This window comes from Petaurus breviceps, unplaced genomic scaffold (assembly GCF_028583685.1).
Source record: "Petaurus breviceps papuanus isolate PSGF00001 unplaced genomic scaffold, PetGlider_PUasm1.0 38, whole genome shotgun sequence".
Lineage (NCBI taxonomy): Eukaryota > Metazoa > Chordata > Mammalia > Diprotodontia > Petauridae > Petaurus > Petaurus breviceps.
In genome coordinates this window covers 51,905,607-51,931,490 of record NW_027186304.1, presented here as the reverse complement: position 1 = coordinate 51,931,490, position 25,884 = coordinate 51,905,607, and the positions used below count along the sequence as shown (strand labels likewise).

General features: G+C 35.6%; 1 protein-coding gene across 2 annotated transcripts in view; it reads left to right on the top strand.

The window, feature by feature from the left end:
* NOL4 (nucleolar protein 4) overlaps positions 1 to 25,884 on the top strand; it is a 482,864-nt gene that overhangs the window by 277,027 nt on the left and 179,953 nt on the right. For both annotated transcript variants that reach the window (XM_069099880.1, XM_069099881.1), the window contains exon 6: positions 23,592 to 23,875. In XM_069099880.1, coding sequence (XP_068955981.1) covers positions 23,592 to 23,875 — 284 coding nt within the window. The remainder of the gene's footprint in view (positions 1 to 23,591; positions 23,876 to 25,884) is intronic.

The following is a 25,884-nucleotide window of genomic DNA, read 5'->3' as shown; positions in this document are numbered from 1 at the left end:
TCTTAACCTCATCTTTCCTGAAATATAGATTTTTTTAATCTTTTTCTGTTGTCCTTTCTCATATGGCCTCAATTTATTCTGAGCTTTAGCATTACTAACACTGTGAAGTGTTAGCACTAAGACACTGACACACTTTGTATTCATCCAGTGCTTTGGCTCTTACTTTAATCTTCTGTATGTAACTGTGTACAGAATATGGAAATATCTCTATTCTGAATCTGCTTGTGTCATGGAGGAATTTCATTAATAATGTAAAATTGAAAAAAATGTTTTGAGTAAATCTTGATTGCCATTGGGTAATTGGAACTACATTTAGTTATTATTTGTTGTCTTGGTTTTATATCAGAAATTTCGTTGTGTTCTGATTAAATATGGTAATTTAGTTAAATCATTTTATAATAGCCAATCTAAGAAGCATTTTACAGTTTTAATCTGAGAATTAAAATTCCTCCAGTGGTAGAAACCAGTTTATAGGAAAATGAGCATATTTTATTGTTTTAGAAGGAATATCTTTTAGCTAAAAGTCTTCAATCAGATATGTATTCTGTTCTATTATTCAAACTATCTGTTAACTCCTCCCGATCATTCTGTTACCACTTCAACATGGCAAAGATAAAACCTTTTATTTTCCCATGTTTCTTCCTTCAACATTTTTTACATTTCAAACATTGTGTTATTCCTTCAGTAACCCAGTATAAAATCTTTGGAGTTGTGAGTATTTATCTGTATACCACTGACTGCAAGTTACTGTGACTTAATAGTACCTATTCTCAGGGAGTTTAGAATCCTTTAGGAGAAAGCACTTACATGTATGAAATAAAAGAGTAAAAATGTATAAACTGACAAAGCAAAGTGAAATAGAAGTTCACAGAAAGGAGAACTCAATATGGCCTAGAATTTTCTGGAAGGACTTTATGGAGAATATGGGCTTTCCCCCTAATACTGTTAGCACCTTTCTACTAATCCAATATATACTCCCCAAACAATTATCTTTTTACTTCTGACAACCCTTAGAAACTACTTTCTGTATCCCAAAAATTTACCATTCTAGTTATCACCCTTCATTGTTGGTTCCCCATTTCAGTCCTGTATATTCCCAGCATGGAATTTTTCAACATGAAGTCACAAACCACTCTTACTGTGTTCTTTTATTTCTATGTGCAAGCCATTTTCAAATCCTCTCTTTCTCTATACTTCCAAACTTTATCTTCTTTATATTCTTTGCTAAAAGCTTCATCCTGGTTCTAATTTTCTCTTATCTTACCTATTCTGAAGTTTTACTTACTATTTCTCTCCTACTGAATTGACCTTTCAGTATACTTTCTAATTAAAAGGATTCATAGTGCTCTAATTCATAGTGATCTTATTTAGTCCTGGAAGTAATACTCAGCTGTCATGGTAAGTAAAAGAAAAAAAAAATAACCTTTGGACTGATTAGCCCTTTCTACTGTAAAAACTTTATGATATAATTCAAAGAATTCAACATATTTTGATGCTATTATCTTCAAATTCTTTCATCAGAATTCATATTAGGAGTGTAAGGGTAGGGATCTATTGAATCAGATAATCATTTGCTCCCTCTTCCCCCTCCCCCCTTAAAGAAACTAACAAGATGTTCTACACTCTAATACCTTTATCAGGCAGTAAGACCTTTATTGAATCAATCAAAGAATGAAAGACATTAAACTATGTGTATGTGTGTGGGGGGAGGTGCTTAATCATTTTGAAAAGGAGTAAAAGCCATTGGATGAAATTATATCATGCAGCCCCCCCCCACCCCCAATGCATTTGGGTTGCTTCAATCATGCCCTCTGGAGCTTGGATTAAAAACAAATAGTACACTATGTTAGAACAGAGGATTCTATGGCAAGCCAGCCTGGTAATAGAAGTAGTTCCAAACCATCCTCTGAGAAGGAATCACTTGGAGTGGGCCTAGGGAGGAGAAAGCCTCTGTATCCCACCATACTCACTTGACCAGAAGATGATATGGCAAATTTCAAAAGTTTGGAAGATTTGGGCTCTGCATTTGTGTCTTTGCAGCATTCCCAAAAGCAATAGAGGCTGTCAGTGACTGCATCAAGAGTGAAGGGCCAACTAAGCATGAACAGAGAAAGTCAGTTTTGAGACTCTATAAAGAGTCTTGCAAAAAACTATCTCATACCCAAGGGGAATTTCATGAGTTCTCCACAAAGGGGAGAAATGGACTTTTAGTAATCAGGGACTGTTCTCCTTCAACTTGAGTCCACTTTTCTTTTGGATTCTATTTATACTTTGGGAGTTTGCACTGTGGATTCTGTTGTGCCCTTTGTTTGGCAGGGGTATTTTGTATCAACTGCTTTTGCTGTATTATCTTAGCAAACTCTCATTTCTAAAAGCTAATTAAGTCTGGTGGTCAATTGGTAATCAATTAAGAATGCATGTTGGTATGGACGTGTTAACAATATCATTAGAGAAAATAACCCTCAGAATTGTGCAATGGATAGAGTGGTTGGTCTGTAGTCAAGAAGACTCACTGTCCTGAGTTCAAATCTGGCCTCAGGCACTTACTAGCTATGTGACGCCCTCCCCCTCCCCCTTCTCCCGCCCCGGCAACTTAAGCCACAACTTAAAACTTAAGTCTCAACTCCTCATCTGTAAAGTAAACTGGAGAGGGAAATGTCAAACCACTCCAGTTTCTTTTCCAAGAAAACATCAAATGGGGTCACAAAGAGCCGAACATGGCTGAAATGACTGAATAACAAATTTTTTCTAGACCCTCCTCCAAAGGGAGAAGTAGGAGCTACTTTCTGGGAGCCCAGACTAGCAGTGTGAGGGGGAGTTGCACTTAATTCTTTTACATCACAGTGCCTTGTTGAATTGGCCTCTTGCAGTCCTATCACTCTAATATGGTATTCTAAATAAAAGAAGATTGTGCATCACATAAGGGGCAGCTAAGTGGTGCAGTAGAAAGAGCCCTGGACATGGAGTCAGGAAGACCCAAGTTCAAATCTGGCCTCAAACACTTAATAGCTGTGTGATCCTGGGCAAGTCACTTAGCCCTGTTTGCCTCAGTTTCCTCATCTGTAAAATAAGCTGAAGAAGGAGATGGCAAAAAATTCCAGTTATCTTTGCCAAGAAAACTTCAGGTGGAGTCACAAAGAGTTGGACACAAATGTAGGACAATTAAAAATGTGATGTAATGTACAGAGAAACGGACTAGGAGTCTCAGATGTTCTAAATTGCAGTCCCAGGTTTGTCACAGACAATATCATCTCAGTAAGTTCTTTAACCTTTCCATACCACATTGGATAAATGGATTTAGAACTTAAAGGATGTTGGAGATCATATTACACAAATCTTTCCCTTTACTGATGAGAAAACTAAAGCCAAAATAGACTGAGGATTGGGAATTTTTTTTGGGGGGGAGGCAATTGGGATTAAGTGGCTTTTCTAGGGTCACAAAGCTAGTAAATGTCTGAGACTGGATTTAAACTCAGGTCCTCCTGACTCCAGACCCGGTGCTCTAACCACTGGACTGTCTAGCTGCTCCTAGCACTGGGAAATTTTTAATAATTAAAGTAATATGTCATACACAGATTAGTCCAGTTTTGTGATTTCTTTGCATTACTTTCATCTAATGTACTTGATTGCTGACAAAACTGTGGTATTTATTAATAAAGAGTTGGTTTACCTAAAAATTTATAAAAGAGCTTCTTTTCTGGGGACTTAGGTAATGACTATATTTTAGAGAATTTTAGCAGTCATCTATTCCAATCCATACCTAAGCAGGGACCCCTTCTGTATTCCAAAAGTCATCCAGCCATTCTTTGAACTCCTTCAACTGAGAGGAACTCCCTGTCATATTGTTGCATGTGAAGCTATCTATTTTTCTTTTGAACAGTTTTTGTTGTTGTTGAAAGGAAATTTTTTTTCTTAATATCAAGGTGAAACTCTTATTAGTACATACTTATAGTTTCTACCTATTACTCCTAGTTCTACCCTCAGAAGCCAAAGAATGTCTCATATCCCTTCCATATGACAACTCTTCAAATACATTAGGTTAGCTATCATTCCCCGCTTCCCCCCTCCCACCTCAACCCTAAGTTTTCTCCAGACTAAACATTCCCATTTCCTTCAACTAGATAGTTGGGCATTTCTCAGCACTACTATATCAGGCCAGGTTTGTGAACTGTTTCTTAAACTCCTCATCTCATTCTTCCTTCTTTTTTGATGGTTATAAATTATAATTTTACTATAGCATTGGTTTTTTTCTCTTTTAATTTTTTTCTCACTTAAATGCTCTACATTACATATCCTTTGCACTCTGGTTTATGGATTTCCCCCCAAAAGTTGATATTCTTAATCTACAATGCTGTTCCACTGTCCTCTTTTCCTTATTATACCTTTTGAATATTGTATATTCTTCCATGTTTCATCCATGAGTCACATCCTACAAAGGTTCAGTGATAATTGTGATATTTATTGTCTATACTTTGTTAGCTGATGTATAGATATCTTAAGTAATTATTCTTCTTAAATATTTTTTCCTATGGATGATGGGACTTCTCTACTGATATTTATGTCATACTTGCTATTCTTTGTGCTTTCTGGCTTAGAAAACTTATGTAGGTAATTTTCTCTCTCCTCTCCATTTTCAGTTTAAACTTCTTTGGATAAATATGCTGGTGTCCTGCACATATATTCTTCCCTAACCTCATCAAGTGAACTCCATCTCTGACCAAAAGTCCATGTCTTTCTTGTATGTGATGCCTTTATACAGATGTTTCATGTTCTTTCTTTACTTTTGATTCTTTGCCCACAAGGGGGAAGGCATAGCAATGGGGTTAAGTGATTTGCTCAAGGTCACAAGGCTAGTAAGTGTTAAGTGTCTGAGGTCAAATTTGAACTCAAGTCTTCCTAACTCCAGCCCTCTATTCACTGTGCCACCTAGCCACCCAATGTATCACTATTGATAAGTTTTTATTTTCAAATTAAAGGAACAGAATTTTTTGTTGTTATTCATCAGAATTTTTTTTTTCCTGTTGTGATAATTTTGTCCCAGGACTTTTATGATGAGATTAAAATGTCCTTAAGTTGAGTCTTTGATATTAGTTTGCTTATTGAACCATATTTACAAATATCAGTGTATAAACCTAAGGAGTCCTATCAGTTCAAGTACCCAAGTATTTGTTAGGTGCTAACTGTGGGTCGGGAACTGTGCTAAGGCTGAGAATACAAGTATAAGCAAGAAGAAAGGTAGCTCCTGTCCCCAAGGACTTTACAATCTAATTAGGAATGTAACTACAAAAACCAGGGTAGCATGAACTGCAGTCATGACATGATGTATACAAAATACTTTTGAAACTTCGATGACTATATAAATGTCCTATGTTACTATCTTTACTGAAAAAATCATTCCTCTCATCTTGTTTGATATAGTTCAGATAGAAGTAGTGCTGAGACAAGTAGCTATTTTGCTATTATAATTTTATATTCAATATTCTATTGACTATTGCCTCAGTTGATAAAATAACTGCTTTTTAAATGTGAATAACGGTATTTAGATGTTAGATTGCCGAAATCATCCTTGTTACGATACCTGCAGCAGGTAGGACAGTAAGGATGATATGCATCTCTTCCTGTTCCCATGTGATTTTGATGTCTTTGGTCAGGCCTCTATGCTGCCATATCTTTTGTTCCATGTATCTTAGAAATTCTGAGTATTTGGAAGGATTATATCTTTTCAAAATTTAATAAATCAGTTTTATGCCTGAGGAGTTGAAAGCAACCATTTAACCTGAGACAATTAATCTGGTCCAGTACAATTTAATGATTAAAATCTCTAGGATATTTTGAAGTTTATCTATAGTGCAGGCATTTGTTATCTTTCAGTCCATGAAAGATGTGAGCTTCTGGTGTGTAATTCTAGGCACATGTTTATAGGTATTGAGTAGATACTAAGCTTTTGCAACCTGCAGTGATATAATCATATAATCCTCACCATTGAATAATCTACATTTATCATAAAAGCCACCCACCTCAAGTACCAGTTTTCTAGTGTTTCTAGTGGTAGTGACTTGGTCTAGATTTGCCATCATAAATTCCTTAATTTTCTTTTTTTGTTAAATTCCTTAATTTTCATAAATAAATATGCGTAACTCAGTCATTGTTCAACATTTCTTTGCTGACATATTGTTGGCAGACTTCATATTGATACTGAGCATAGAAGGACCTTTGCTTCTTATAAATCATAGAGGAAAATTAAAGCCAATTTCACTTACATTTGACAAATCCAACAGCATGCACATTTGATCAGCTTTACTATTAGTCAGTGAAATGATGTCCACTTATTTCTATGTGATTTTTTTGCTTGCTTACCATGTCATCTGAGGATTTCTATCCATCTTCAGATCCATTCCTCCTTTTTGGCTGGAAATGTTAGTTTCTCTATACCAGTCTGAGGGGTGATTTGCCCTATCTTCGCTTAATATCAGTAAAATTTTATCCATTTAACCTAGATGTCAGTTCAGAGCAATTGATGATTTAACCAATATATCTTACCTTTGCATCTTCATATTTTCTATCAGAGCAGCTTGATAACAGCATCTCATACTACTGCTTGTTTCTGTTGTACATTTAATGTGCTGCCTGGTGAACCTGCTCTGTTTTTATCTGACTGATTTCTTCGAAAGGATTGAGCTGCTGAAAAATGATTTGTCTTGGTTTCACTTTAAACATCCTGTCAAGTTTTATCATTGTTTGTCATTTGATCCACTGTTCCGAGTGTGATCCTGACATTCAGTGAAAGCAATCATAGTTCTTATTGTCACCCAGGCCTTGCTGGCTTGGTTTTTTGATTGTAGAAATAAAGTAATCCATGAATGAGCAGCCAACACATTCATGAGCATGTGGCAAATTAATTTGGGGTGAAGCTACCTGTGGTATTATTTGACTTGTGCTTTATCAATCACATATCAGTCATTAAACACTTATTGAACACTTGGTATGTGTAAGTCATTCTTCTGGCCTTGGTAGAAAATACCTTGAAACATAAGATATATTCAAGGTCCTATAGAAACTTCAGAAAATATATGAGATGTACACATAATTAAAATCCAATAAAATAATGCATATTAAATACCAGATGAGTGACACAGTTGGTAAACATTATAGTAGGCTGAAGATAGTTGAAAAAGATTTGGTTTTAAAACTGAAGTATAGATTTAAATGATTTTATGATGACGATATTATTGCAACAAAAGAGAACCTTTCAGTTTAAATAATTTAGCTGCAACTTGTAGCCAGATGGACAATTGTGTTGCTAAAATCAATCAATAAAAAGAATAAAAGTTGATTCCTGTCCTCAAGGAGCTTACAGTTTAATGAGGGAGAAAATGTAATACATAGGTAGTTATTGGTGGAAAATGTTAACTGTTTCTTTAAAATTATATATTTTAAAATGGAATTTCTAGTTCTGATTGTGCTTAAGACTAGAAGAATATTTAACCCTTTCCTATAAACCCAGATATAGAGTTGGTGAGTATAAGGAATATTAAGTATCAAAGATATTTTCGTTGGTGTTGAGGCTTTCAGTCAAGACTAAGTTCTTCATGAGCCTAGGACCAGAGCATGCCAAACACTTCTATCCTCCACTTTCTCTTGAATTCTGTTCAAGTTCAGGTTCATTGTTTCCATGATACTATGCAATGGCAGAAAGTAAAGAACAATTAAGAAATACTGTCTTCTCATTATGTGGTAAATGTATTTAAGCTTCAACTTCAGTATTTGACGTTTCAGTGAATAGTCTGAGTTAATTTCTTTAAGTATTGACTGATTTGATCTTCTTGCTATCCAAGTGACCCTCAAAAGTCTTCTCCAGCACCAGAATTTGAAAGCATTGCTTCTGTCGTATTTAACTTTCCTTACAGTCCAACTCACAGCCATACATTACTACAGGAAAAATAATAATTTTGACTATACAGAACTTTGTTAGCAAAATGATGTATTTGTTTTTCAGTATGTTATCCAGATTTGCCATAGTTAATTTCATGGCTACAGTCACTGTCTGCAGTGATCTTTGGGTCTAAGAACATAAAATTGGACTCTACTTCCATTTCTTTTCCTTCTAATGCCCAGCAAGTGATGGGACCAGTTGCCATGATCTTAGTTCTTTTATGTTAAGCTTCAAAACAACTGTTACATTCTCCTCTTTCACTCCATCAAGAGGTTTCTTAATTGTTCTTTATTTTCTGTCATTATAATAGTGTCATCTGAATATCTGAGGTTGTTGATCTTTCTGCCCCAACCTTAATTCCAGCTTTTGATACCTCCATCCTGGCATTTAACATGATACATTTTGCATATAAGTTAAATAAGGTGACAATATACAGCCTTGTCATAGTCCTTTTCCAATCTTAGACCAATTGGTTGTTCCATATTCCGTTCTAATTGTTGCTTTTTGGCCCACATATGGGTACCTTTGGATGCAAGTAAGATTATTTAGTATTCTCATCTCTTTGAGGATTTGCCACATTTTGTTGTGATTCAAACAGTCAAAGGCTTTAATGCATTTAATGAAGCAGATTGTTTTCTTTTCTTTTGTTTTTTTTCCAACTCCCTTGCTTTCTCTATAATCCAGCAAATGTTGGCAATTTGTTCTCTAGTTCCTCTGCCTCTTCAAAAACCATCCTTTTCTGGTAATTCTTGCCTCATGTGTTGCTGAAGCCTAGCTTGCAGAATCTTAAGAATAACCTTGCTGGTGTTTGAAATGAGTGCAAATGTTCAGTAATTTGAACATTCTTTGGTATAACCCTTCTTTAGGATTGGAATGTAGACTGATCTTTCCAATTCAGTGGCCACTGTTGTGTTTTCCAATTTTGCTGGCATATTGACTATATCACTTTAACAGCATCACCTTTTAGAATTTTATGTAACTCAGCTGGAATCCCATCACCTCCACCAGCCTTATTGTTAGCGTGCTTCCTAAGGCCAGCTTGACTTCATTCTCCAAGATGTCTGGTTCTAGATCAGTAACTACACTATCGTGGTTTTTGGTGATGTTAAGATCTTTCCTTTAATAGTTCTTTTGTGAATTCTTGCTGCCTCTTCTTAATTTATCAGGCTTCTATTAAGTCCCCATCATTTTTGTCTTTTGTCATACCCATTTTTGCATGAAAGGTTCCCAGGATATCTTTAATTTACTTGAAGAAATCTTGTATCTTTCCCATTTTATTATTTTCTTCTATTTCTTTGCATTGCTCATTTAAGAAAACCTTATCTCTCCTTTCCATTCTCTGGAATTCTGCCCTCAGCTGGGTGTTTCTTTCCCTTTCTCCTTTCCCTTTTACTTTCCTTCTTTCCTCAACTATTTGTAAAGCCTCAATAGACAGCCATTTTGATTTCTTGCCCCTCTTTTTCTTTAAAATATTTTTTTTGTTGCTGCCTCCTGTACAATCTTGCAAACTTCTGTCCCTAGTTCTTCAGACACTTATCTAAAAGACCTAATCCATTAAATCTATTCATCATCTCTACTTTATATTCACAAGGGATGTTATTTAGGTCCTACCCATGTTTTTCCCTACTTTCTTCAATTTAAGTTTGAATTTTGCACAAAGAAGATCATGATCTGAGTCACAGCCAGCTCAAAGATGAATGACTTCCAAATCACTAGGTAATAATAGATTTGATTATAGGTAAATAACAATAGTGCTAGGGATTCATTTGAGATGGATAATGTAAATGGGAGTCCCCTAATGCTTTTTGGAAGTGTACCTACTAAGAAAAGAATATGCATTTATAATATTATATCTTTATAGATTATATATTGGATGTAGTGAATGAAGGTTCCTTGCTTATGAGGTCTCATCCAAAATAATTTTCTTAGCAGGCATATCTTCAAGAGATATTTGATGCAATTCTACCCAAGTTAATTTACTTATTCAGTGCCATACCAATCAAACTACCAAAATTATTTTATAAATCTAGAAAAAATAATAACAAAAGTCATCTGGAGGAACAAAAGTTCAAAAATACCAAGGAGATTTATGAAAAAAAAATATGAAGGAAGATGACCTAGCTGTACCAGATCTCAAACTGAATTATAAAGTGATAATCATCAAATAATGTGGTACTAGCTAAGAAATGAAAGTAGTGGATCGGTGAAATAGCTTAGGTAGAAATTGACCACAGTAATCTAGTATTTGATAAACCCGAAGAACCAAACTTTTGGAACAGGGGCATACTATTTGACAAAAACTACTGGGAAAACTGGAAAATAGTATGGCAGAAACTAAGTATAAACTAACATCTTATACCATATACCAATATAAGGTCAAAATGGGTGTATGATTTAGACATAAAGGGTAATACCACAAACAAATTAAGAGAGTAAGGAATAGTTTACCTGTCAGATCTATGGAAAAGGGAAGAATTTATGACCAAACAAGAAAGAGGGAGTATTAAGATACAGAAAATGGATAATTTTGATTACATAAATTTTTTAAAAAACCTTTTGCACAAACAAAATCAATGCAAACAAAATTAGAAGGAAAGCAGGAAAATGGGGAAACTTTATAGCATAGCTCTGATACAGTTCTCATTTCTCAAATATTTAGAGAGCTGAATCAAATTTGTAAGAATATAAGTCATTCCTCAATTAATAAATAGCCAAACGATATGAACAGGTAATTTTCAGAAATAGAAATCAAAGCTCTTTGTAGTCATATGAAAAAATGCTCTAAATCACTCTCGATTAGAAAAATACAAATTAAAACAGCTCTGAGGTACCATCTCACCTATAAAATTAACTAATATTTAAAATTGGGAGACTAATACATTGTTGGTGGAGTTGTGAATTGATCCAACCATTCTGAAGATCAATTTGGAATTATGTTCAAAGGGCTCTAAAATGTACAGCAATACCATTATTAGGTTGTATTCCAAAACAATCCAAAAAGAAGAGAAAAATACCTATTTATACAAAATTATTTAAAGCAGCTCTTTTTGTGTTGGCAAAGAATTGGATATTGAGGGTATGTCAAGCAACTGAACAAGTTGCGGTATACAATTGGAATGGAATACTATTGTGCCATAATAAATGATGAACAGGATGATTTCAGAAAAATGTGGAAAGACTTACATGCACTGATGTAAAGTGAAGTGAGCAGAACCAGAACATGGTACACAGTAACAGCAAAATTGTATAATGAAGAATTGTGAATGACTTAGCTGTTCTCAGAAATACAGTGATCCAAGACAGTTCCAAAAGACTCATGATGAAAAATGCTATCCACCTCCAGAAAAAAAAAATTGGTAGAGTCTGAATGCAGATTAAAGAATGCTATTTCTCACCTTTTAAAATTTTTAATGAATTTTTGGTCTGTTCTCTTTCACAACGTGACTAATATGTAAATATGTTTCACATAATTGCATATACATTCTATTTCAAACTGCTTACTGTCTCAGGGAAAGAACAGGGAAGGGAGGGAGGGAAAAAATTTGGAACTCAAACTTTTTAAAAAGATTAATGTTAAAAATTATTCATATATATAATTGGGAAAAATAAATGTTGCTAAACAAAAGATAATAGATGACCTCTATGCATATATTGCATCCTGATATAGTTCCCCAATTTGATTGTTATTCAATTATCAACCATTCTTTTGTCATTTTGGCAGTTACTCATCTCTGACACTATCCCCTCCACCTCATAACTTTTTAGCTTCTTCAGTGGGAAAGAATGAATAGCTTTTCTGCTAAGTTATTGCCAGAGACATCAAAATCCCCAGAGTAATAGCCAAGGGCTATGAAGCAAAACTAGGATATCTCTGGCCCCAGACATTAATCAGGCTGATAGAAGACCAATAAAGTTCTCCTTTTCTCATTAAACTGATGGATTCCCCCCCCTTTCCATCCCCATCATTCTGTTGCATATTCTTAACTCACTCAACTAAAATTCATTTTGAGAAGCATCTGAAGTTGAAAAAAAATTCTCCTTCTGGCAGAAGGTAAATGTTTATGTTGGTCCTTGATTTCAAGACTTCTCACACATGAACACTTAAAATGAGAACTTGGCTTCACATTCTACCTCTGACAATTCCTACCTGCATAAACTGGGGCAAACCATTTAACCACTCTAAAGATTGGTTTATTCCTCTATAAAAATGAGGGAATTGGACTTAGTTGCCCTTTGAGCCCCCTTCCAATTTTAGATTTAGGTTTTGTGCTTGAGTGCTCATGGGTGTCATACACACACACACACACTTTGAGCTAAGTAAATCAATAAGGATTAAGTGCCTTCTATTAAATGCTAGGGACTGGGGATCCAGATAAAAAGATGAGACAGTCCTTGCCCTCAATGAGATTATATTCTTCTGTCAGTTAGTAAGCACTTATTAAACTATTTGTTAGTCACTGTGTTAAAATGCTGCCAGTACAAAGAAGGGCAATAACACTTCTCTGGGGAAAGGGAATTCAGCATATTCACATTAATATATACATAATACATCCACACTTATTTGGATGTTGCTCTTAAAAGTAGGGAAATCAGGAATGCTGTAATCAGGAATATCTTTAATATTCCTGATTGAAGGTAACACTTGAAATGAGCTTTCAAGGGAGGCAAGGGTTCCAAGGGGCAGAAAGAGGAAGAGGGAGGAATAAGCATTTATATAGTACCTACTATATGCCAGATACTATACTAAGTACATTCATTAATATTATCTCAGTCAATTCTTATAATAATCCTGTGATGTAGGTGCTGTTATTATTCCCATTCTTTTGTTGCCATTGTTGAGTCATTTTTCAGTTTTGTCTGACTCTTCATGACCCCTTTTGGTGTTTTCTTGGCAAAGATAGTAGAATGGTTCACCATTCCTTTTCCAATTCATTTTACAGATGAGGAAACAGAGGCAAACAGGATTAATTGACTTGCCCAGGGCCATACAACTAGTGTCTGAGGTCAGATTGGAACTCAAGAAAAGGAGTTTTTCAGAGTCTAAGCCTGACATTCTATCCCCTGGTCCATTTAACTACCCATTCCCATTTTACAGTTGAGGAAACTGAAGGCAAAGAGAGACTAAGTGACTTGTTCAGGGTCACATAGCTAAGTAGTTGGACTAAATTTGAACTCAGTTTTTCCTGACTCCAATCCCAGCACTCTATCTACTGTGCTACCAGCTGCCTCTAAGTGAAGTGAATCAAGAGTACCACATGCATGAGGAGCAACCTGTACAGATACATGGAGATGAGAGAATTGTGTATTGTGTATGAAGAACATTCAATAAGCCAGCTTTGCGGGAATATTAGGGGGAATAATGTGTAATTCATCATCAATCCACAGGGTCATGATTGGTAATTACCTTAATCAGAATTCTTAAGTCCTTAAAAATTGTTTTTCTGCACAATATTATTTTTACCGTAGTCAACAAACACTTATTAATCCAACAAACATTTGTTGAGCATCCACTATATTCCAGGCGCTGTTAGGTGCCCCTGCCTTCAGAGAGTTTACACTCTAAGGGGAAAGAAAACACCCAAGAGTAGGCAGAAAAGATGGGTTGGGGATTGGCATTGAGGAGAGAAGGAATGGGACACCGGGAGGTACTTGGTGTTGTGGGCATCTTGTTCCATGGAATTAAAACCAGGCAGGGAAGGAGATCCAAACTGGAGTGAGCTAAATCAAGTTTCTGCCCTCTCTAAAGGAAGGCATAAGGAGGAATTCAGTGCTCTACCCTTCATCCCTCCAGTCTGCAGGGAGAGTATTCTGAGGGAGTTGGAATCAGTCAAGACTTGAGTTAGCAGCATAGTGGTGAATTTAGAGCTGATGAGCTTATCCTCAGAGGGGCATCTTGTTCAGTAGAATTGAAACAAAAATTAGCAGAGCAGCAGATGCAAAGTGAGCCATAAATCAATAATCACAAATCAAGTGGAAGGCGTATAATAGCAAAGTTGAAAAATAGTTCCTCTCCTCAAAAACCTTACATTCTACTGGGGTGGATATGCCACATTTAAACAAACATTAATGGTAATTTAAGGCAGGAGAGAGTGCTCATCTAAGGGAATTAAAATCTAAGGGAATTAAAAAAAATGCTTTTTACAGGATCTGACATGTGAATTGAGCCTTGAATGCAACTAGGAACTTTGAGTTATAAGTGGAAAAGGAGTGCATTTTAGGCATGGAGGACAGTCTATGGAACGTCATGAAGGTGGGCCATGGAATGCCAAGTTCAGGACAATGTGTCCAAAATATAGCATCCACGAGGGGAAAAATGTGACATCTACTTTGAAAAATAAACTAAAATCTGATTGAATTTAAGGGTCAGTATTTCATCCTATTGGCAAAAAGCCACTGAAGTTGCTTGAGGAATGAGGTGACATGATCATAACTATTGCACAATGGTTATTTTGGCAGAGGAGTGGAGAATGGATTAAAGAGAGCAGAATCTTGAGCCAAAGAAACTAATTAAAAGGTTATTGAAAAGGTCCGGATGAGAGGTGAAGGAGCTCTGAACTAGGATAGTGATAATGTAAGTAGAGAGAAGAGGATTCATACTGGATAAGCTGTGGACATAAGTGAGGGAGAGGTAAGAATTGAGTAGTATTGGGTTGTCAAACCAGTGTGACTAGAAGCATTGATTAGAGCATTGTGGAGCTCAAAACATAAATAAAGAATTTTGGAGGGGGACTGGGTTTAGCAGGAATTTTATGTATAGGTTGAGTTGGAGGTGTTTATAGGTCATCCAGTAGTAGATGTCCAATAGGTGACCTCAAGGGAGACAGAGAGAGAGACAGAGACATACAGAGAGAGAGAGATTTAAGAGTCACTGATAACAAGATGAATAACTGAACCCATAATTGGTAATTGAGGTCATGAAGAAAGCATATTGAAAGAAAGGGACCTAGAATTGAGCTTTGAGAGATACCCATGGTTAGGAGCTAGCATATGGATGATGATTCAGCAAAAGAGATTGAGAAGGCATGTTCAGACCAAAGAAGAAAAAGGAGAGTGCTGTCACCAAAAAACAATGGATAAGAGGCATACAGAAGGAGAGGGTAGTCAATAGTGGCAATTACTAGAAAAGATTGAAGCCATTAGAATTATCATGGCATGATAAAAGATAAAAATGGTGGGACTTAAAAGAAGTCGAATAGACTAAGAAGAAATGGCTAGAACATGCAGAACTATACAAGAAAGATCTTAACATCACTGAACATCATGATGGTGTGGTTACTGATCTAGAACCAGAAATTTTGGAAAATGAAGTTGTTAACCTTAGGAAGCATTGCTAACAATAAGGCTAGTGTAGATGATGGAATTCCAGCTGAGCTTTTTAAAATACTAAAATATAATGCTGTTAAAGTGCTGCCAGCAAATTTGGAAAACTCAATAGCAGCCACTGGATTGGAAAAAATCAGCTTATGTCACAATCCTAAAAAAAGACAAGGGTGAGGGGTCAATGCAGAAGAATGTCCAAATTACTGAAAGGTTGCAGTCATTTCACATGCCAGAAGGGTTATGGTTAAGATTCTGCAAGCTAGCTTTGAGCAATATGTGAACCAAGAATCACCAGAAGAACAGGCTAGTTTTTGAAGAGGAAAAGGAACTAGAGACCAAATTGCCAACATATCTTGTTGATTACACTGCAGTCTTTGACTATGTAGATCGCCACAAAATGTGACAAATTCTTAAAGAGATGGGAGTACTACATCATCTTATTAGTCTCCTAATGGTGTCTCCTTATTTGTCTCCTTATGTAGGCCAAGAAGCAACAGTTAGAACCAAATATAGAATGACTGATTAGTTTTAAGGTTAGGAAAGGAGTACAACAAGCAACAATTTTATGACACCACTCCAAGGGCAGAAAGTGAAGAGGGATTCAAAAGCCTCTTGATGAGGGTGAAAGAGGAGAGTGTAAAAACTGTCTTGAAATTTAACATCAAAACAACTAAGATCATGGCAACTAATCCCATCACTTCATGGCAAATAGAAAAAGAAGAAATGGAAGCAATGTCAGATTTTATATTCTTGAACTCAAAGATCACTGCAGACAGTGACTGCAGCCTTCAAATTAAGACATTTCCTCCTTGGAAGGAAAGCTTATGGCAAAGCTGTACAGCATATTGGAAAGCAAAAATGCCATTTTCCCAACAAATATGATATGGTTTTTCATGTATCAGTGTATGGCTGTGAGAATTGAACTATAAGGAACAAGGCTGTCAAATTATGGTGCTGGAGAAGACTCTTGAAAGTCCCTTGGACAGCAAGGAGATCAAATCAGTCAGTACATGAAGAAATTACTTCAGACTATTCACTGGAAGGTCAAATGCTGAAACTGAAGCTTAAATATATTGGTCACATAATGTAAAGACAGTATCATTGGAAAAGACCCTGATGTTGGGAAAGATTGAAGGCAAAAGGAAAAGGGGACAGCAGAGGATGAGATGGATAGTGTCATGGAAGCAATAAACGTGAGTTTGGACAGACTTCAGAAGATAGTAGAGGATAGGAGGGCCTGGCATGCTATTATATCCATGGTATCATAAAGAGTTGAACACAATTGAACCACAACAACAATAAAAATCATGTGTTTTATCAGTTAATATACCACATAATTTCTCCCAGTACTATCATATGAGGGTGTACAATTTTTTTAATGTTAAAAAAAGCTTCTTATACTCTACAAGCTGGAATCCATTGGTAATGGATGCATTAGACATTTTCAGAAAGAAAAGATCAGTGGGGGCTGTTATTATCAAATGTGGGACTTTTTGTTTCCCTTTTTTTGAATAGGTGTAACTTAATTGGTTTTGAAGGATGTAAAAAGACAAAGAAGGGAGAAGTGACATTTTTCAGGTGGGGAGCAAAAGTACATAGGTGAAAATGATCCAGGTATTGTGTGCTGTGGCCAAGTAAGTGATGGTCCCAGTTGTTTCATATTAAATAGTAGTAAGATATATAATTGAATGTGCCCAGTGGGACAAGATTTTGAAAGGTCTTTTGTCACCTTTTAAAAATGCTGGAAGTGGGAGGAAGGTATTGAGGGGCATAGTGACTGAGGGAGGGAAACAAAGGACCAAAGTGTTAGGTTGAGCTGCATACTTTCCTAAGTAGTTTTTAAAGTTTTTGTGGTGTTTTTCCCTCAAGATTGATGGGATTTCTTAAAGGGCATAGTTGTTTCGTTCTATAAATTAAGCTTAAAGCTTGTTTTAATTTTAGAATAAAAGGAATAATTTCTTTCCTAGGTGAAATTTGTGAAGTTGAGTTACCAAAAGGCAACTGTTACATTTTGGAAACTGATAATAAAGTTGGCTTGGGTGGTGTAAGCTAGAGGTGCTACCCTATTAAGTCTACAATTTCAATTTCTAATCTTGATTTTATGTAGATTTTTTAATGTCTCCTATTCCATGGGCACACAACCTTACTTAAGAACATGCTGAAAATATGATGAGTGCCCATGTATAAAGCTGATTTCAGTAGTGTGTGTGTGTGTGTGTGTGTGTGTGTGTGTGTTTTAGGGGGAATAGCAGAAAATGGGAATATTTTAGAATTAATTGTTAAATATGGACCTGAAGTTACACATTTAGCATGTAAAATACTGATAGGGATATTCAAACAAATTTGTGAATATCTTAAGTACTTTTGAGGTCTGCACCAATTTATTGGGGTAAAGAAACAAAGAAAGAAAAGGATAAATGAGAAAATATGCCATGCAATGCAATAGATGTTGCTTACATACAATTGCCTCCATTTTAGCAAACATTGAGAGGCTTTGCCAAGCTGTTAAATCCTCCCTATATGTCTGAAGGACAAAACCAACTAAACAAAATACTCATTTCCTCCTTTCCCCAACTGCCCTCCTGATGTCACCAGGTTCCACACCCTTCCCTGTCATCACATTCCACACCCTCCCCTGTTGCTAAGGGCCCTGGACATTCTTATTTTTCAAAGCTCCAGGTGCTGTTTTCCCCTGGCATACAAATAGAGACTACTCAGGTCTATATGCTATCTATGGTCCTTGGGTTGAAAACTTGAAGGAGTCACTCTCACTCAGGTTCTGTAAATCCTAGTGCCAGAGCCACAAACATAAACATTTGAACTTCTGTGTAAAGTCCTACAATCCAATACCCACATACCAGCATCCACACGTGATGGAAGGAAAAATGTTGGGTAAGGAAGAAAATTTCAACTTTAACAATTGAAAATGTCAATGGTTTAATTATGCTAAGCAAAAATAGATGGTCTGTGATGTTCAAATTGTGAAAAAATGTTTTGACTGATGCCTTTAACTAACAAAACATAGCTCCTAACTTGGTTACACAAAGCTAGCAAATATAATGTGTATTTACCCACAATTTAATGTCTTCTGACTGATACATATATGTGTGTGTTTACATATATACATATATAGATAGACATGTATCCATATATTGGACTTTATTATTGCGGACATTGAAGAATATATATTTTAATTTTCATTTGTAAGATGATGACATTTTGTTATGGGAGTGGCTCTTTTGTTTAAACTATAAATTGTGTAAGTATATATGTAGTTATAGGTGATTAAAACTTTCATTTATACTTCACAAAGATATACTATTTATCCAGGAATGAAATATGCTAAGCTGTTGAATTGTGTTACCTTGGTAACATCTGGAAAGAACAACCAGCTCTAAAAATATTTTCTCCTTTATTATTTATATTTTATGTCAAAATTACAATCACAGCACTTTTGTTAAAAAATATTCTGACTGATGATAATTTTCATCTTCTGTGAAAGTGATATACATGTTTACTACGTAGGCACAATGATTACAGGTTTAAGAAACATATATGTTCAATGTTTGACTTTAGTCAGAGTTAGATTTGTATTTATGTTAATTGTAGATTTGCTTTAAAATTTAATGCATCTTAAAGGGTATTTACACAGTTAAGCAGGGGGATAACATTCTCTTTACAATTAACACATTTTATAGCTCTCTGAAAACAAATATGAAAATGTAAAATCAAGTAAGTATGGCAAGACTTTGATTTTACATATATATGTATATGTATGTCTTCTTTTATTTGATTTCATTGAAAAAAATTCAGTACATTTTGTAGCAAGGATTGCTTTCATTTCCTTTAATGCAAAGAATTTTACTTACATATAGAATATGAGCTATATTTGCCTAGATAGTTTCTATACAAATTACTTCATTAATTTTACATTTCCAAAACTGCAGGTATTTCTTTACTATGTTTGGAACTTATTAAACATCTAGTTTTAGAAGGTATGATTCAGTCTACCTCTGGCAAGATTTGACTACCTTTCTGGTTTGTTCCTTCTCATATAGAACAGCTTTAAATATCCTTCAGGACAGTGAAATCTGCAGTAGGAGAATTGTGCCATGAATGACCAAGTCTTTTGATTGCTTTACAAAACTAGTTCCTTGGTATATAATTGGAATAACTTTATTTGAAATTTTGTTAAACAACTTATAAGCCTAAAGTACTTTTTCATAAGGTGTTTTATGTCTCATAAGTGCAGAGTTAGAATCTGGATTTAGAAGCAATTTAATCCAGACCCTTCTTTTTGCAAATGAGAAAACTTATGATATAAAAGGAAAAGCATGGAATTTGCAATCAGATATGTTTGAGTCCTGGTTCTATTTGTTTCTACCTGTGTGAACTTATTCCTACCCTCACAAGGTCTCAGTTTCCTTAACTAAAAAATGAGGGTACTGTACCATAAATGAACCCAGTGTCCCTCCTAACTCTAAATTAAGGAAAAGGTTTTCAAACCTTTTGGTCTCAGTTTAGCCCTTATACTCTTGAACATTATTGAGAACTCCAAAGAGCTTTGGTTTATGAGTTATACTTATTAAAATTTATGATATTTGAAATTAAAATCAATAATTTAATATTTTATTTATTAACTCATTGAAAATTATAAGAATAAACCCATTACATTTCAATATCAATAAAATATTTTTAAGATATCTATATTTCCTGAAATATAACAAATTTATTGAGAATAGGGGCATCATTTTGCATTATTTTTGTAAATCTCTTTACTATTTGGCTTAATGGAATTTACCTGAACCTTGATACCTGCTTCTGCATTCAGTCTGTTATGATATTTTATTTTAGATGAAGAGAACCAGCCTCAGATATGTAGTTGGAAAAAGGGAAGAGTTTTTAATAGGTAACTTATGTTTTAGTGTTATTAAGAAAATAATTTTGACTTCATAGATCCCCCCTGAAAGTGTCTTGAGAACCCTTGGGATTCTTCAGACCACTCTTTGAGAACTTCTGAACTTAAGTATAAGAGAATTGAATGACTTGCCCAAGGTCACATCTACACAAGTAGATAGTCACAGCCAGCTATAAAAACCCAGGTTCTCTGACTCCAAAGTCACACTTTTCATTCATCATTCTTTGTGTCTAATTTAATTGACTGGAAAATGACATTTCACTTAGCTCAATAAAAACAATGCCTCCTGGAAGAGTATATAGGTGAATTTCACATTTTCAAGTAAACATTTTCATATGATTCATTTTTAAGTCACATTCATAAGGTTCTTTGGGCTTTTTTTGTAAATCTGTAAAAAAAAGTCTATTTCGGTACATCTTTTTCTGTAAATTTGGGAAATTTTAGTGACAAGATTAAAATAAACTACTGATGCCCTTGCTTAGCATGACCCCTTGAGCTCAGGAGCTGATTTTTACAGTATGAACATAACAAAGTCAGTGAATTAAGAGGATTGAATTAGATTGTTACCTATGCAAATTCAACATCAGTATATTTAAATAGATGACAGTTGATTTTTAAAGCTTCATTTTAATGTTTCATCAAAATATGAAAACTCTTATTTGCCTAATTTTTTTAAATGTCCTGAAAACCTTTGCTTGTCTCTGCTTTCCTGACCAATTATAGTTTTTCTCCTATGTTTCACATTTAAATTTCCAAACAGGTTGTCTGGTCAAACTATCACTGATTCTTTGTCTAACCCCCATGACAATCTGGCTCTAGTCCATATCATGCTGCTAAAGTTACTTTCACACAATCCACCATCAGTCTCCACTTAGGCAAATTCAATCTGTGTTACATTTAACATAATTCAGTATCTCATCCCTACTCTAATTAGACCTGATCTCCTTCCTTGACCAGTCTCCTGGTTTTTCTTTCTTTTTTTCACTGACTCCTTTATTCTCTTGCACTTTTATGAGCATCTTTATTTCTATTTAACCCTAAAGCTCCTACTCTTTTTCTTCTACAGGTTTTTTCCTCGAGTATCTTATGTACCCTCAGGACTTAGCTAGTAGTATACAGATGACAATAAAATCTTTCTCTAGCTCTGATTCCTCATTTGTCGATGGTCTTCACACAGATGCCCCACTGTCACATGAAATAACAAAATTAGAAGCTTGATTTCATTGTCTTTTCTACATCCCTGTAAATGACATCACCATCCTGGAAGCTTTTGTTTTTAATAATAATAATAATAATAATTAACATTATTATAACTAATTATTCCATTTCTCAGCATTCAGTGGCATAGTCCTGATCATCCTTGTGCCATTCTGTCCTTAACATGGCTAATAACATTCCCCTTAATGTATAGAAATATTTACAAAGTGGTAAACATGGAAGGGGCACTAAGTAGTGGGAGATCAGGAAAGTTTCATGCGGAAGCTAATACATGAGTTGTAGAAGTAGCAGAAGTAGGAAGGAAGTGCATTCCAACCTTGTGGGATGGACATTACAAAGGCATGAGGATTAGAGACAAAGCGTTGTGCTTAAGAAAGAGAGAGAAGGCCATTTTGGCTGAATAACAGATTGTTGGAGGGGGAGTAATATCCAATGAGACTGGAAATATAGTTTGGGATTATAGTTATATAGGACTTTAAAAGCTAAACAGAGGAGTTTATCTTTTATTCTAAAGGGAATAAGAAACTGCTGGAATAGATTGAGTAGGAGACTCACATGGTCAGATCTGTGCTTAAGGAAAATTATTTTGGCAGCAGTGAGTAGGATGGACTAGAGTGGGGAGAGACTTGAGTCACAGAAACCAAAAAGGAATTGTTTCAATAATCTAGATGAGAAGTGATGAAAACGTGAGATAAGATGGTAGCTGTGTGAGTGAAGAAAATGGGGCAGATGTAAGAGATGTTGTGAAAGCAGAAGTGGTAAGATCTGGCAATTGGTTGGATGAGTGGAGTGAGGGATAGTAAGGAGTCTAGAATAATGTAGAAATTACAAATCTATGATAACTTCCACAGAAATATGTGTGTTTGGGAGAAAGTTGGTGTTGGGTAGAAGATAATGTGTTGTGTTTTGAGTTTGAAATGTTTCTGAGACATCCAGTTTAAAACGGCCAGTAGGCACTGGTGCTGTGTGACTTATGCTCAGGGGAGATACTGGAGCTGGATGTATATAGATATTTAGGTCATCTGCCCCAAAATGATAGTTAAACCCATAGGAGCTAATCAGGTTATTGAGAGAATGTGCTTAGCGAGAAAAGAGAAGAGTGAACCTTTGTGAGCCCTTTATGGGAAAATGGAATTGGTAAGCTGAAAGGAACCTCAAAGACCATGTAATCCAGTTTCTTCCTTTCACACATGAGAAAGTTGAAACTCAGTTAAATTAAGTGACCTGGTCAAAGTCACAGAATTAGTTAGAGACAAAGTCTCAACCCCTAATTTAATTCTTTTGCCATTACCAAAAATATCTACTCTTTTGTTATCTCCTCCCTAAACCACATTTTTTTTTTCTCATAATTTACTAGTTCTCAACATGGTAACTGTTTTCTAATCAAGTCACTCTCTCTTGTTATCTCCTGCACATGCCTTGTTAATTTTAACCCCTGGCCTTTGTGAAGTATTATTCTCACTTGTCATGCCCCCATCTCTTTATCTCTCCTCATCTATTACACTTGAGCCTAGACTTACATTCTCCAGAAGTGTCATGTCTTTCCATCCTCTGTACTCTTGTATCTGTTGCTTCAACCCTCTCCACCCCAACTCTGAATCTATCCTACCTTATAAATCTTTAGATGCCACCACCTTTATGAATAATTTCTTCATTGCCCCAGGTCTGAGTGATTTCTCTTTTCAAATTTTCCCTACTACATCAGTAGGTAGCTAGCTGGTGCAATGGATAGAGTAACACATCTGGAAGCAGAAGACCTGGGTGCAAATCCAGCCTGAGATACTTACTGTGTGGCTATGAATAAGTCATTTGACCTCTATCTGCCTCAGTTTCTTTATCTGAAAAAATGAGGATAATTATAGCACTTACATGCCAGGGTGATTGTGAAGATAAAATGAGATAATATTTGCTTAAAAAAAGCATGTTGTAAAGCATAAAGTGCTACATAAATGCAAGCTATTTATTGTATTATAAGTATTTGAAGGCAAGGACCATGTCATTCAACATTGCTGCCCCAATACAGTGCATGGGACAAAGCAGATAATTAAAGAATGTTTGTTGCACTGAGTTGCATTATTAGATTAGATAGTCATCCTGACATTAGAATAATAAGGTACAATACAACATTATTATTTTCATAATGTATTAATTAAGTTTTGTTCAGAGAGACTAATGGCAGCACCATCATTTATTTTTCAACAGATGATTCCGCTGCAGAGAGCCTTAATGGCAATGAGACTGTGGGTCCTAGTTCCATTGCTTCAGGGGGAGTACACTGCAGGGAGATGGGGGACACAAACAGCAATGGCAAAACAAATGTGGAGCAGGATGAGCAGCCTCTGAACTTGAGTGACAGCCCCCTCTCTGCCCAGCTGACATCAGAGTACAGGCTAGAAGATCACAGCAGCCATGCGAAAACCAAGTATAAGAATCTGCTAATTTCTGACCTCAAGATGGAGCGAGAGGCAAGAGAAAATGGAAGCAAGGTAAAATGATTTCACAATTACCAGGCAATATGTGTAACATGCTAAAAACAATTTATAAATTGAAATGAAAAACAATATGCAACCAAAAAATGGGCAGAATTATTGCTCAGGAAAAAACTTTTCAAGTGGCTATTAGAGTTTGCTGATGTTTTTTTCATTAGTAGAACCCTCTTTAACATATGGGAATTCATTGGGTTGGAGGTGCAGGATTGGTTTGCTCTTGCCAATTTTCTACTTTGCAAACACATGTGTGCATATGCATATACATATGTGTGTGTACATGCCTGTGTAGGTGTGTGTGTTTCTAATAAGATCACTGTTTGATTTCTCCTGAATTATTTCTATGTAAATAAAAATTTAGAAAATAAAAGTCCTACAGAACTTTATTCAGTAATTTCCACTAGGGATAAAAAGGAAAATTATTTTGTTGTACATGAAGATGAAGCTTGCAGGTTAGACCAGATCAAGCCTGATGAAAATCATTTTTCAAGGTTAAATATTGTGAAGAAGGTGGAAAGGTTCTATTTGTGGGTGTTTTTTATTACTTTATTTATGTATTAATTATAAGACTGACTTTTCAAAAATTCCAAATGCTTAACAACTTTAAAAAGACTTTAAACTTGGCAGTGATTTTGTACATCTCACTCTACTGATTTAACTTATCACTCCTGCTCTAATTTGCAACATGATTAAATTTTCTTGATGAATGTGAGTTTTTAGTAGTGAGACTTTTGAGTTGTTTCTCAGCTTGAAATAGATCTTTACATGTCAGCCTAATGTCTTACAGTGGATTTACTCTAGGCTTTGTCAGTGCATCCTGGATTCTTAGTCAAAATTGTCTCTTCCCTTATTTTAGGGCATTTGTTTTATCCCTTTGTAAGCCATTTGCCTAGATACCCTCAGACACCAGGCTCTTTTTCCTGGGGTACACACCTATTAGTTACTTTAGTAAATATTCAAAAATATCTTTTATGGAAGAATTTTTAAGGGAGACACATGTCAAATAAACTGGTTAAATTCTCTAACATCTCTAATATGATCTGAATCATAGTGTTATCTTTGGGTATAATACTAAGACAATTTAGCTGATTTGAGGTTGAGTTATTGAAATGGAAATATCTTCCTCTACTTTCAATTTAATGAAACATACACATACACATATATGTGTGTGTATATATATATATGTGTTTGTGTGTATGTGTGTATATATATATATATATATATATTATACATGTCATGGCCTATTTTTACTTCTCAAGATTCTCCAAGGAGAATTTTTTTTTGGAAGTGGGTGCGGTCTAGGTTTTCTGCAAATGGTTCCTGCCCTCACTAATATTGTTCCCTCAGTTGTAAGGAGGGTTCCCTTGTACCATAGTTCCAGTAGACTCTATAGTCAGATTAACTTTTACAAAGGAATATTTATTTGAAAAAGTATAATCACAAATATATAAACCTACTTCCCCAGCATGTTGGAGACATAATCCTCTCTCTCACTTTTGCCACACCTCAGTCTCTGGGGAGGAGATGGGGATTAGGTTCATAGTTCAGCTTGGTTCTTAGGGAGCACAATCCCAGTTCTAAAACCCACCTAGGGTTCAGGTCCCAGGCCCCCTGACTTCTCAGGGCTTCCATGTTGGCGTGGCTGGCTGTACCATCCTGCTTTCAATCCTGACTCCAAGGTCATCGTGTTAATCTTGAGCCTGTGGGGACCACCTCCAGCACCTGAAACTGAGGAGTGCAAACAGCACAAAACAGAATGAACACCCCAGGCGCATTTCTTGGAGCCAGCGTGAAAAAGAGAGAGCAGGAGAAGGAAGTTCTTTTCCTCCCACCAGTTCAGTTTATGGTACCCATGCTGTGGATGAACTGTGATCTTCCCTCTCTCCACATAGCAAATAAGAGTGGACAGAGAAAGAGTAGTCAAAAAGAGAGGGATGATTGACTTGGTCTCACCAGTTTTAAAGAAACAGGGAGCCATTCAAAGGCAGCTCCCCTCCCCCACCCCACAT